Source organism: Silene latifolia, chromosome 8, assembly GCF_048544455.1.
Source record: "Silene latifolia isolate original U9 population chromosome 8, ASM4854445v1, whole genome shotgun sequence".
Classification (NCBI taxonomy): Eukaryota; Viridiplantae; Streptophyta; class Magnoliopsida; order Caryophyllales; family Caryophyllaceae; genus Silene; species Silene latifolia.
The window spans coordinates 73,578,034-73,591,370 of record NC_133533.1 but is presented as its reverse complement, the minus strand read 5'-3'; the positions used below and the strand labels follow the sequence as shown (position 1 = coordinate 73,591,370).

Genomic DNA, 13,337 nt, shown 5'->3' with positions numbered 1-13,337 from the left:
GGATGTGGTTCAAAGGGTTCTCATGTCCTTTAAACTTAGGGATATCCGTCATGCTAAAGTTAGTGGGCAATTTGGAATTGACGGCTTCATATTTGCGATTGTTTTCCCTATAAATGTCATCCCCCTTAAGGTACATCAATTGCTCCTCTAGGTATTGAAGTCTCTTCTCAGCTGCGGTTGTCCCTAGGACAGGATTCTCATCTTTAGACTCGTCATCGGAGAAACGTAGTATTTCACTTTTAGGGGGAGGCAACTTTCCCTCTACATCAAAGATACGGCCTTCGATAAGTTCAAGGCGGTCATAGGTTTGTTCTTGAGTGATTTGCATTTGGGTTATCGCGGCTAGGATTCGATCATTACTTTCTTGAATTTGCTGGAGATTTGTTTCATCACTTGATCCTGGCATCTTGGAAACTGGATAAGAGATCGGCGACGAATCAAAACACGATCGACCATTCTATTACACTTGCTAAAAGAGGAAAAGTTTTGACTCGTGAAGTGGGTGTGTGCCACTTGTGTTGAGTGAGTTTTGAAGAAAGACAAGGTCTTTGAAAATGTGTGTCCTAGCCAACTGTAGTGTAGTTGTAGGAGTGGACTCGAAGTGAGGTTTTGAAATGGGCTTGTGGCCCGAATTTTGACGCGGCAAACGGACAGAGTTTTGACCGGATTTTGCGCTAATTAAAGGCCTACTTTTCGAAATTCTTGTTTGAAAATAAGGATTTTGATTTTTTTTTTTTGAAAATTCGTCATGGTTTTGTTTAGAAGTGGTGATCACGTAAGGTTTACACATTTATTATAACGGGATGCTGAGTGCATTTAAAAGGGTTTTGGTTTAAAAGGGTGGGTTGCCATACCGAACCATCAAACCCGGTCTCGGGAGAGGCTCGTGCCAAACAAGAGTAAGGCCGATTCCTAGTCCATTTCCTCAAGTAGTGAAGGCCCTTGATACAAACAAGAGTAAGCATCATGGTATGGATGACGTCAATCGCTATCCATCCTTAGGCCCAAATAAGAATTAGGACCGTTTAGACGGGACGATTGGTCGAATGGGTTGGGTTGGGCCTAGGAAGGCCGAATAAACGATCTAGGAAGACCGAGTTATGAAAACCGACAATTGTCTTGTACAAACTTATTCCCTAACCTTGTTCAAGTTTCACCCTTGCTACACGTAAGTGTATTATCCCCAATGAGTCGCCAAACCGTGGATGACGGGCCGCCCACGGGCGCTTTGGTGAGAAACGGGGACAAGCGTTTGCATTTTGTATGGAGTCGCCACCAATTTTTATGGGAAATTGGAACCGTTCGAATACCTCGTGTCTTGTCAAGACACAAAGTAGTGACATGAACACTAAGCAATCGTTACCCTTAGCATTCTATGTCTAGAATGACTCTCGTGGATGCCAATGAACACGGGTGCTCACGGAGATCTGGAGTAAGGGGTGAGGGTACGTATTAGGAAGCTCTTTTGATCGAACAGCTAATCCCGCCCGCCTCGATAGCGGCCTCTACTAATGATTAGGGAAGTTATTCGTACTCGATATATCGTCGGCTATAATGCATGCAATGCAACATCCAAGTTTTAATCCTAACATGTGAGAATTAACTAAGTCGGTTGACACGTAATTAGTTAGGCATACAATTATGTCAAAGTTGGATTTAATATTGATTTACATGTGAAAGCATACAAATGATACAAGAAATATGATAATTATAAATTACAATAATGAAAATTACAATAATTACAATAGGATAGGCGATTTATGTCGAAAATACCTTTAAAACGGATAATTTGAGAAAAAGGAATAAAAGAATAATTGAACGAACAAGTCAGAAGGTGATAATACGGTTAATAGTAGATTAATACGTAAACTAATAAACTAAGTCAAGGCGGAAAGGAGTTCGAGGCGAGCTCAACTGAATAGGCGCAGCAGAGCCGCGTCCTTTGGAATAGGCGCGTGACGCCGCGTCCGTCCTTTCCTCGATCCGGGCCGTGAAGCGTAATTGCAAGCCTTTAATGCCGATTGGTGATTTAAAGGATTAATTGATGATATTTACTCGGATGAAAGTGATTAACAGGTTAATTACATGTGAATGATGGTCATAAAAGCGATAAACATGAATGATACGGATGTAAACGAATTAATTACATGAGATTATGATGAAGATATTAATGAGTCCTCTGTTGAAATAAGTCAATTAGGCTAAATATGACGGATATACAACGAATATGCGAATAAGCAGATGAAAACTATATCAATGGCGAATTCCAGAAACTCAATATGAACAAATTGAATCTCTAAAATACGGGTTTGAATTTAATGACGGAAACCCGCAAATATGAATTATAAGGGATTTAAGTCGGATTTGATGAATTAAACATATTTATGATGAATAATAAATATACATGTGAATTACTATGACATTAAGACGAAGAATTAACGACGAATAAGCAAAAGAAAGATTTGAATACGAATTACGAGAGGACAACGAAGAAGAAAGGAAGCAGAACTGCGGCGGCCTCACGAAGAGGCGCAAAGAATCGCTCCTTCAAGAGGCGCAGCGATTCTTTGCGTCCTTTCTCGACTGTTATTTACATCGGAAATCCGCAAAAACAGTTTTAAAGCACGGTTTTAGAAATCGGTTTTAATGGTGTATTCGACATAAATCTTACATGAGTGATACGATAAAATAAAAATACAATAAATAAAAGAGGATTATACACCCTCAGATTTACATGTTGACGAAACGAGACGAACTAAGATATCGACTAGTGAATGCTCGACGCGAATGCAAAGAGAGTGCCCTCGTAAGAGGAAAACGATTGATTAATTAAGGTTGATTGAGTGTAGTTGGTCAAATTGGTCGGTCATGCAACGGAGAGGCTGGTACCCGGAAGGATCCGAGCTTAAGTGGTCGGAAGTCCAAGCACGTAGGCGCCAATTAGTAAGAACAAAGTCTAGAATGCAAAGGGAGAAGAGAAGGGCGGACACTCGCGTGAGAAATATGAGGAGCGAAGGCTCCTATTTATACTAATCACGTGAAGGAATTAGGGTTTCGGAGACTCTTTGGAAGTGAATCTCGGAAAGATATAAAAAAGATATGTAAATCATGCAAAGAAGGGCCTGGGAAGAGGCGCAGCAGCCCCATCCTGCGTCCCTTGGAAGAGCGCAAAGACTGCTTGTCTATTCCCGAGAGGTTTCCTCCTGCTGAAGAAAGATTTCCGCGTTTGAGTTATGGTAGGACGGAAATAATTCGATTATCTTATGAATATTACGGGATATTATTTGCCAAAAGATAGAATTTATGAAATATGGAATAGAAATATCCGGAACATTCCAGAACATTCTGACTCGGGATTTAACAGTTATCAGAAAATGGAGACGGTTTTTGACCCGAACTCCGAATGTACTCTAATTACTGCCAAAATGACCGTATCAGGACGTAGATGACAACTAAGAGGTGACATTAATATTTGAGCAAACACTTGACGATAATCTTACGAATTGTCACAAATCGTTCCGCGAATCAAACATGCGGCCCAATCATCACCGGGTGGTTTGCGGGAGGTGCAGAAATGAGGTGTCTACACCATGCAACAAGGACATGCCTTTTGCCCAGCAGTAGACCAACCCGATAACATTCCATAAGCGGGAAAATCATTTATTGTCCATAAAAGTGAAGCTCTTAGTTGAAAATTTTGCTTTTTGGACACATCATATGTTTCCACACCAACTTCCCACAAATGTTTCAACTCTTCCACCAATGGTATCTAAATTACTTTTTGGATTCTTTGGACCGAGAATAATAAGTGACAGGAAGATAAATTATTTTTTCAAGCACAACCAAGGTGGTAAGTTGTATGAAGTGACCATTACAGGCCAACATGAATAAGATTTACCAAACTAATTGAATGGAGAAAACCCATCTGTACACAAGCCAAACGCACATTGCGGGGTTCATCGGCAAAATCAGGATAGATCATATCAAAACGCTTCCATTCCTCCTCATCACTCGGATGACACATCTTTCCCGGAGTACGAGGATTTTCCTTGTGCCATCTCATTTGTTCGGCAATATTTTTTTGTTGCATACATTCTTTGAAATCTTGGAGCGAGTGTAAAGTAAATTAATGGCGGGTTTATTGATATTGGTTTCTTACTCTTTCCACCTCTCTCACAACCCTTGTTGCCTTTTTTTCCCCTCAAAGTAATATCTCTCTCCCTTCTCTCATATCTATCTCTTTGACATTTCTTTCACTTGTCAAGGAAAGCATCATCTTTCCAAAAAAGCATACATCCTTCGGGACATGCATCAATCTTTTGATGCGGAAGTTGAAGACCTTTAACTATTTTTTTGGTATTGTAGAAACTTCGAGTCATGACATTATTTTCGGGGAGAGCATCCTCAAGCAAAGAAGCAATGACATCAACGGCATTAAATGTCATATTAAACTCACATTTCACGGTTACTATCCTAGAGGCGGCTTGTAACAATGACATTTTTCTCCCTTCATATAATGGTTGTTCAAAAGCTTTTAAAATGTCAAAAAAGACCTTTGCTTGTGGATTTGGTGGTTCTTCTTCGTTCATTGCAAGATGATCGTCATTATTGAAAATATTAGACTCAAAGGCATCAACAACCATATCTCTATATGGGTTCTCATTTTGTTGGATTTGATGTTGTTCGGGAGAATATGCTTCTCCATGAGAAATCCAATTGTAATAGTTTGGACAAAACCCATTTGTATAAAGATGTTCTTCTACCTCTATGTCATGTAGATATTTCACGTTTTTGCCTTTAGTACAAGGACATCTAAGTTTATTTTCTACCAAATCATATTGATCATTTTGTTTAGCAAATTCAATAAATCCACGAACCCCCTTTATAAATCTAGCGGTAGGACGTCTCTTCTTATCTACTCTTTCTTCGTACATCCATCCACGTTCCAATCTATTCATTTTAATCTAAATAATATATAAATCATAATTTTAACAATAAAACATAGAACCATCTTTAACAATAATCCATACAAACTAATTAACTATACTAATTAACTAAAATTATATTAATTAAATAATATTATACTAATTTATACTATTTATAGTAATTAACTAAAATTATACTAATTTATACTAATTAACTAAAATTATACTAACCATACTAATTTATTACTACCTTTAACAATACTCCACATCAAACTAATTAAAATAATTTACTACCTTTAAAAAACAAAACTTTATACTACCTTACTATATTCAACATTAATAACATATAATAACTTCCACCTTACTAACATTATACTAATTCACTAAACAATATAACCAATTAACAAAATTAACAAAACTAACAAAACTAATATTAATCAAAATCAACAACACTACTATAACCACAATCATCACTATCAAAACCCCCAATTTACACAACCCTTAATCCCAATTTCACCAAAACCTAATTAAATTACAATTTAAAACCTAATAATGAATACAAATATTTATATAAACATATCAAATCATCCTAATATTAATTACAATAACAAAATAATCTAAAATTAAACAAAGTAATTGAAATTTAAGACAAAAAAATTATACCTTGGATGAACCGAAATAAAAGAGAGGATGAACCTTGTCGTCACAGTAATGGTGGTCGGAGCAGTGGTCGGAGCGGTGGTCGGAGTGGTGGTCGGGTACAAGTCGGATTTGTTGTTTGCGGTTGAGTTGTTTTGTGTGTTTATGTTTTTTTGGTAAAGTATGAGAGAGGGGAGAAAGGATCTGCGTGTGTCGATATAATCGTTGAGCGGGCGACTACTTTGGCGACTGAAGCGGAGTAGTCGCCAATTTGGCGACTGATTTCAGTCGCCCTTTCTGAAAATCAGTCGTCAGGTCCAAAAATTTGAAGGATTTTGGTAGTCGCCAAATTAGCGACTGATTTCAGTCGCCCGAAATTTGTTTCAGTCGCCAATTTGGCGACTATTTTTGTCAGTCGCCATTTTAAGTTGCCCGAAATAGGATTTCTTGTAGTGACATGATAGCTTGCAAGACATGTATGTACACCTGGTAAGCCCATGCGGGAGTGACATGCTCGAAGCCTGAAAAACATTGGCTGAAGTCATAAACTCTCCATAAGATTGCTCATGAGAAGGTTTGAATCTGAGTCCCTTGAAAATTTTAGCCAAGTTAATGATATTATCCTATAAATTTTTACCAATAATATATTTATAGCCTTAATTTCTTATCATAAAAGTTGTTGAATGTTTATAATAAAAAATTTCTTAGCTAGACAAAAGTGAAAAAAAAAACTTTTTATCATAAAATAACAAGAGACATATTTGTGCTTAATGTGATGTTATAAATATTTAAATTCAAAAAATATGAGTAATAGTGGATAATAAATACTTTTTTGATCTCAGATAATTGTTGTCATTTGGTTTTGGACAAAGATTAAAGAAAGAAGAGGAAGACAATTATTAGATGATAAGTGGATTAAAATGAGTGTGAATGATTAATTTACTTATTAAATACATTTCTCAAATAGAAAGGAAAATAATTGAATAAGACACCCGAAATGAAATAGAATAACAAATAATCGGGACCAAGGGAGTATAGTTGTAGAGTAATTGGTGCGTGGTTACCTCTAAAGTAAGGCACCTTGCCACTATAAAAACGAGTCTCCTCGTGAATTAATCATAATAACAAGTTATTTTATTGAGGAAAAAGTCTAACCAATCAACAATAATAATAATAATAATAATAATAATAATAATAATAATAATAATAATAATATGGAGAAGAATATAATAATGTTAGCCATGATTGGTTTTTGCATGGCGTTTGTTAGTTTTATTCACGTTGTTAATGCAGCTGATCCTCCTCCTCTTCAAGACTTTTGTGTTGGTGTTGACGATTATAAATCCTCAGGTGCATGCCCTTTTTGTACTCGTAAACACGAATTATAAGCATTTAAATTTTTTTTGCCATATTATCATCATTTAACTCAGCCAAAATGTAAACATTAATTAGCTAGTCAATCCTAAACTTTGTACTCTGTACTCATAGGCTCATAGCCAATGTATCGTTATCTATATACTCTCGTTATCACCAAACATTTTTTTTAATTAAGGATTTTAATCATAGGTATACAAATGATTGAAACAGTGGAAACAAACATTTTGAAATATTAATATTTACTCTAAAAGTTAAAAGTCCAAGTTAATTTTATAATAGTTTCAGAATTATCCTCTGAAGGTCAAGCTTGAACTAAATATATATACTCCCTCCTATTCCGCATAATCATCCCTATTCGGCATTGGTACAAAATTTAAGAGTTTGAATAAAATAAGTATAAAGTATTGTTGTGTAGTGAGGTGATTGGAGAGAGGGAAGACATTGTGGGTAGTGTTGCGGAAAGTTGATTAAAATAAGTATAAAACCTTACCAAAAAAAAAAATAAGAAAAGTATTGTGACATTGAGGTGTATAACTTGTTCTTCCAGCCACTCTATTTTTACCATACACCAAAGATAACCACCACCAACAACTAGTAGGCAGATAGGTGACATTGACATGTATAACTTGTTCTTCTCTACGAATAAGATCCACCATGTAAATTTCAAGGTTCTATATGAGCCAAATTCTTTCTCATTCCTTTATTCCAGTATTAGTAATTAAAGGTCAACTTCTACCTAACCTATTATGCACTTTATTTATAGAAATTTTCGGTACTCTATTCTCTACCAGTCCAAATAGTCAAATTGTATTCATATGCAGGGCTATTAAAGCCTCTAACATTCCAGAAACCTAAATTAACCATTATCAATTTGATCACTGCCCACCACCTCACCTCCTCCACCGGGCTGCCCAGGAACAATAAGAGAATTAAGACCTTCTCCAGTAATCACATTGCTACTAACCTCGTTTCTTTATTTTTTCAGTGTTTATCAATGGCAAATTTTGCAAGAATCCCAAGGACGTGACTATACAAGATTTCTTGTACAAAGGCTTTGACATACCTAGTAACACAAGTAACTCACTAGCAGCAAACGCACTTTTAATCAACGACGCTTTATTTCCAGCGGTAAACACTCTCGGAATATCCATAGGCCGAATCGACTTTGGCCCGTTCGGGCTAAACCAGCCTCATTTACACCCTCTCGGCTCGGAGATTTTCGCGGTGTTAGAGGGGACCCTATACATTGGATTTGTGACAACCGACAACAAGCTATTTGATGCGGTCATTAAAAAGGGTGACGTCGTGGTTTTTCCTCAAGGTTTAATACACTTTCAATTGAATATTGGTAGGACAAATGCATTGGCTATAGCTGGCTTTGGTAGCCAAAACCCGGGTCGAACTAATATTGCTAACGCTTTGTTCGGGACTACACCACCTATTTTTAGTGACGTTCTTACAAAAGCATTCCAGGTGAATGAGAAGGTGATACAGAAACTTCATAACCAGTTTATTGATGAAGACGATAGTATTGAGACCGGAAGATCGTTGCTAAAGCTCATAACGGAGGCCACATGAAATGTTGCAGTAATGTAAGGATAGTAATTAATCTGGCGCCACTAATTTATAGTGCGTTAGTATCAAGTACTTAATTTTAGCATCATCGTCTCAAATTTAGACTACCGAATAAGTGTTAATTAGAGCGTATGTATGAGTAAGGATGGTAATGAACAAATGATTAACTAAATATCTATGCAATGACAATAATTATATCAATTTCTTTTCTTTTTACGGATGATGACTAATAATAGTTTTAATCACAGTAAAGATAAATGCTTACAATTTATGTACTCCGTACTTGATTAAGACTTTGGTAATTAATTAATAAGGCGGCCGTTGGTAAGATTTCAAAGGCCATGTTCAAAACTTTATCATGAGGCCCATCTTATCATTTTAACTTGTAACTTGACTGGTTAAACAATTTGGATCAATTTATTTGGTTACAGTTTGTTTAACGATATCTAATTTTAATCAATTAGTCTCCCTTATGACGGTACGTTATCCGTCACAAGGTGAAGACGGGGCGAATCGATACCATTTATGTTAATATGGATACTAGTGGGGTAGGTGTAGACATTATAATATGTTTTAGTTGATTTGACAAAAGCAAAAAATAAAATAAAAAAATAGGGAGCTCCCAATGTTTTACGGCTCAATACACATCTTTCATCAATACACCTCTCTCTTCACTAATTAGTCTAACTACATTTCCCCTCTCTCAACCTCACCTCTCTCTACAAAAAAATATAATATTGGTCTTCATCATCTCCTCCATCACCATTTTCGATCTTCAAATCCTCCAAAAAAAAATTATTGTCACCATTTTCGAGCTTCATGAAGAGGATGGGAAGAAAATAAATGGCTAAAAGGACACTCCCGAATAAAAAAATGGAAGGTATTGTGGTATTGTTTTAGTTGATGATTTGATAGTGGTAATTTTTGTTTAGTAATTGTTTTAGCAGGATTTTCTCTGGAAGGATCCGACTTGGTTATTAAGTAGTGAGGGTATCTAGCTCTTTATATTACGGACAAAAGTATAAGTAAATGAATGGAAAGAATAAGTATAAATGATGTTGTTTGTATTTCTTGGATAAGCTGAACAATAATACAGAGTAAATGATTGAATACACTGGTAAAACACAAGATAAATTGTATTTCAATGATGATTTTCGATTGTCCTTTACAAATGTTTTATCAAGTTATTTATAATCTTCCAATACTAAGGTTGCATTCAACCCCAACGTTCCTCTTGACTGTTGGAGTTGTTAGCTGAAAAATAGGGCACATTCCCTATTAATCTGGTAGACTTGTTCTTCCTCAACAAACTTTTGCTTTTCTCCTTTTGCACGTTCTGATTCATGGGAATAAGGTGCTTTTGAAGTTGGACTTGGTCTTCCCTGAGAATAGGACGTGGGCATTTGCTTTTATATAACCGTTTTGCTGCTTCTCAATTTAATCCAGCCTGCTTAAGAGTCCCATCAGGCTATCCTATGCTTACCATCAGGTCTTTCTTCCAAGGTTAGTAGCTTGCCCTGTGATATTCTTTATCTGCAAAATAGTAATTAGATTTGTCCGGACCTTGGTTGCCCCAGTTAGCCTAATTATGCCAGGCTAGACTAAGGTCGGTCCAGGCTAATTTGGGCCCAACAATTGTCCCTTGACATTTTACCCGTGCTGGATCAGGCCAGGAGTGAGATGCCAATTTACCGGGCTCAAAAAATAAAGAGAATCTTAGTTATTCAATGACTCTTAGACTTCTAGTGACCGTTAAACACTGCAACGTCTAGCTTAATGATGTCACGCTGACAGTTTTGCAATTTCTAGGATTTTTAAACCGTTATGGCACTCCTATAAATGTGGTATTAAGGATGAGTTTATTATTTACCAAAATTCTTCTACTTCTCTTGCTATATTCTCTCTAAGATTCTTTCTTAATTTCTCAGAAATAAAACCTAATTTGTTCTCTGCAACTCTTAAAGAATTTCCCCAATTTTCACAAACATATTTATTTCTAAGAAATACCAAAGAGTATGGGAGCCAAAAAAACGCCCTGCTTCTCAGAAGGTTGCAGCTGGTCCTGACCCAACAGAAACCCACGAAGAGAAGGTGGTTGAGGTTGATCCTCCTGCTCGTGCTATAGCTTTCAAGTACCAAGATTCTATTTTTTCTGCTCTCCGGTCACTTGAGTCTTCTTTTTCTGAAGAGAACCTGTTGAAAACAAATTATGACGGGATTTTGAGGGAGAAAAAATTAATCCATGATTCAGCCGACGTCTGGATCCCTGAATCTTGTCCTGTCAGGGCCAATTGGACGTCACCAGGCTGGTTTTGCATATATGAGTGGGCTTTCAAGGCTGGTTGTAAGTTGCCCTTTACTTCTCTGATGATTGATACTATCCGGGCCATGGAAGTATCTCCCTTCCAAATTATGCCAATGGTTTGGAAGCTTGTCCATTCCATCGAAAACTTATGTGCTAAGCATAAACTTACAATTACTGTCAATGATATCAAGGCAGTGTATCATCCGAAAAATCATTCTACTGGTCGTTTTAATTTAAGAATTAGGACTAAAATGTCTCCACTAATCACCAACCTGGATTCAGGAGATGATAAAGGTTGGGCGAAGACTTACTTGTTTGTCCGGACTGAGAGTCTGGGGTCTGGCCTGGACTATTTAAGATATCCTCCTTTGGAGAGTGGTAAGTTTCCTGTATTCTTGGTTTATGCATATTTTAAATTGCACATATTTGAAGTATTTAAATTTTACCTGAATGCTTTGGGGATGTTTGCAGCACCTGACTGAAATTTTGATCCTCTTGATGAGGAGTCTGTTACAAGGATAGAGGCTTTCCTGGCTCTTCCCGAGGAAGAGAGAACTTGGCCTGGTAGTCTGGGTAGAGATCTTTTGTCCCGGTATATGAGGCCTAAGCTGAGTGTAATTAAGGAGCCCAAAGGCAAGCTTACCTCTTCTGCTCTTTCATGTACGTCTTCTTTGTATTCTTGTGCTGATTGTTTTCTTTCTACTATTCGTTTCCTGTTGTTTATGTATGTCTCTTTTTGTCTTTCCAGTATATAGATCTTACTCGCTAGACCGGCTAGCTTGATCTTTGCTTGATTTGAAGGTCAGGGTTGCTAAAATCTCTGAGCAATCTAGGAGTCAGGAGGCTACTGGTAGTGGGAGTGATAAGATTCTCAACTTTCTGGTCTCTGATGCTCAAGTTCATAAGGAACCGCCCTAGCTTGTGTCTCTTGAAGTCGTCCAGGCGTCCAAAAGGAGAAAAGAGGTTGTTATTGCTAAAGAAATGGAAGAAGAGGAGGAGCCTATTCAGGCCCAACCGATTAGAAGCATCAGGGGGGGTGCCTGCCCAGTTTAGTGATATGGAAGCTGCTCGAGCACAGATAAATGATTTTTCTGCTAATATGAGCGGCCAACTATTATCTGATAATGTCGTTGAATCTTCTACTAAGGTTGTAGCTCTCCTGTCCTCTCTTATGGCAAATGCTGCTGCTCTTACTTCTCAGGCCAAAGAGGTTGGTTTTAAAGGGTTTATTACTATTTTTTTTTGTATTACCTTTTTTCTTAGGTTTGGTTAATAAGTTTCACCTTTCCCTTCTTAGGGTTTGGATGCTGGGTTGATTACCGCTTGCCAGCTTAAGGATGCCCGAGCTAAGATTGTCAGCTTGGAAGAGGAGTTGGACGGGGTTAACCATGAGTTTCATACGTCCAAGAGTATCGAGTCAGTACTTCAGTCCCAGCTAGGATCAGCCAGGGAAGCATCTAGGGCTGCTCAGGCTTGTGAGGTGGCAGCAAAAAATGCTGAGAAGGTGGCTAGGAAAGAGCTTCAATGTAACAACCTGGATTATAAAACAAAGGAAAAACTTATATAAAGTAAATATCAGAGTATAATACTGATAAAAGGGTCAAGGTGGCGGAAACACCTGACCAATCTGGTTCGCTACTAAAACCAAACAACTAATACATTATTCAAAGGGTTCTTAAAACTTAAAACTTAAGAGTATAATATTGATAGATTCAAATATGCAAACCTAGACCATATGCAACCACTAGATCATGAACACTTACAAGACTAGTAACGACAAACGACCCACATCAACGAAGGCAAAAAGCTAGAATTAAAGCATAACAAACATGCTGACACACGATTCACATCAACAGAAGGCACAAAGCTATCATCAAAGCATAGCCGAATAGAGCGAACGCCGCTAGAGCGTATAACGTACTGCCTCTAACTGCTAGAGCGTATAACGCACTGCCTCTAGCTGATGGAGCGTATAACGCACTGCCTCCATCGGTGTGGAGCGTATAACGCACTGCCTCCAAGGTACTATGTATAGCGTATAACCACTGCCTATATGTCTAAGACCTGGCCAGACTCTCGGTGCAATAACTGTACACCGAGCGACACTCGGGGAACAGTGTTTAACGCACTGCCTCTGCTACCCCCCCCCCCGACCATAGACCATTCACGAGTCCCTGAAGGGTAGCATTAGTTCATTCCGATAGTATATAACTGATACTACCGTCATCTATTCAAACCAGCCAACAAAACAAATGCACAGTATAACTGACTGTACTAACATGCGTGAACAACATCACAACTCAACTTATAAGATAGTATAACTGACCATCCTACTTATCATATGAACAAGAGTAACCAAAGATATATGCAAATACAATGTCATAACACGTTGAACACAATACAACATATGAAGCAAGTATAAGCAACCAATGTTATGGTAACTTCAGCTATAACTTTAACTTTAACTATTCAATGTTATAGTAACCCTAACCATAACATAAACTCTGGATGCGAGG

The 13,337-nt window shown here is 37.5% G+C and overlaps 2 protein-coding genes across 2 annotated transcripts; both read left to right on the top strand.

The window, feature by feature from the left end:
• The first annotated feature begins 6,682 nt into the window (after positions 1-6,682).
• Positions 6,683-8,732, top strand: LOC141596968 (germin-like protein subfamily 1 member 16). Its single transcript, XM_074417252.1, has 2 exons — positions 6,683-6,914; positions 7,927-8,732. The coding sequence occupies exons 1-2, from the start codon at positions 6,779-6,781 to the stop codon at positions 8,517-8,519; spliced, it is 729 nt and encodes a 242-aa protein (XP_074273353.1). The 5' UTR covers positions 6,683-6,778; the 3' UTR covers positions 8,520-8,732.
• A 2,900-nt stretch (positions 8,733-11,632) lies between these two features.
• Positions 11,633-12,427, top strand: LOC141594411 (uncharacterized). Its single transcript, XM_074414459.1, has 2 exons — positions 11,633-12,031; positions 12,119-12,427. Exons 1-2 carry the CDS (start codon positions 11,711-11,713, stop codon positions 12,386-12,388), a joined length of 591 nt encoding a protein of 196 aa, XP_074270560.1. The 5' UTR covers positions 11,633-11,710; the 3' UTR covers positions 12,389-12,427.
• The last annotated feature ends 910 nt before the right edge of the window (positions 12,428-13,337 follow it).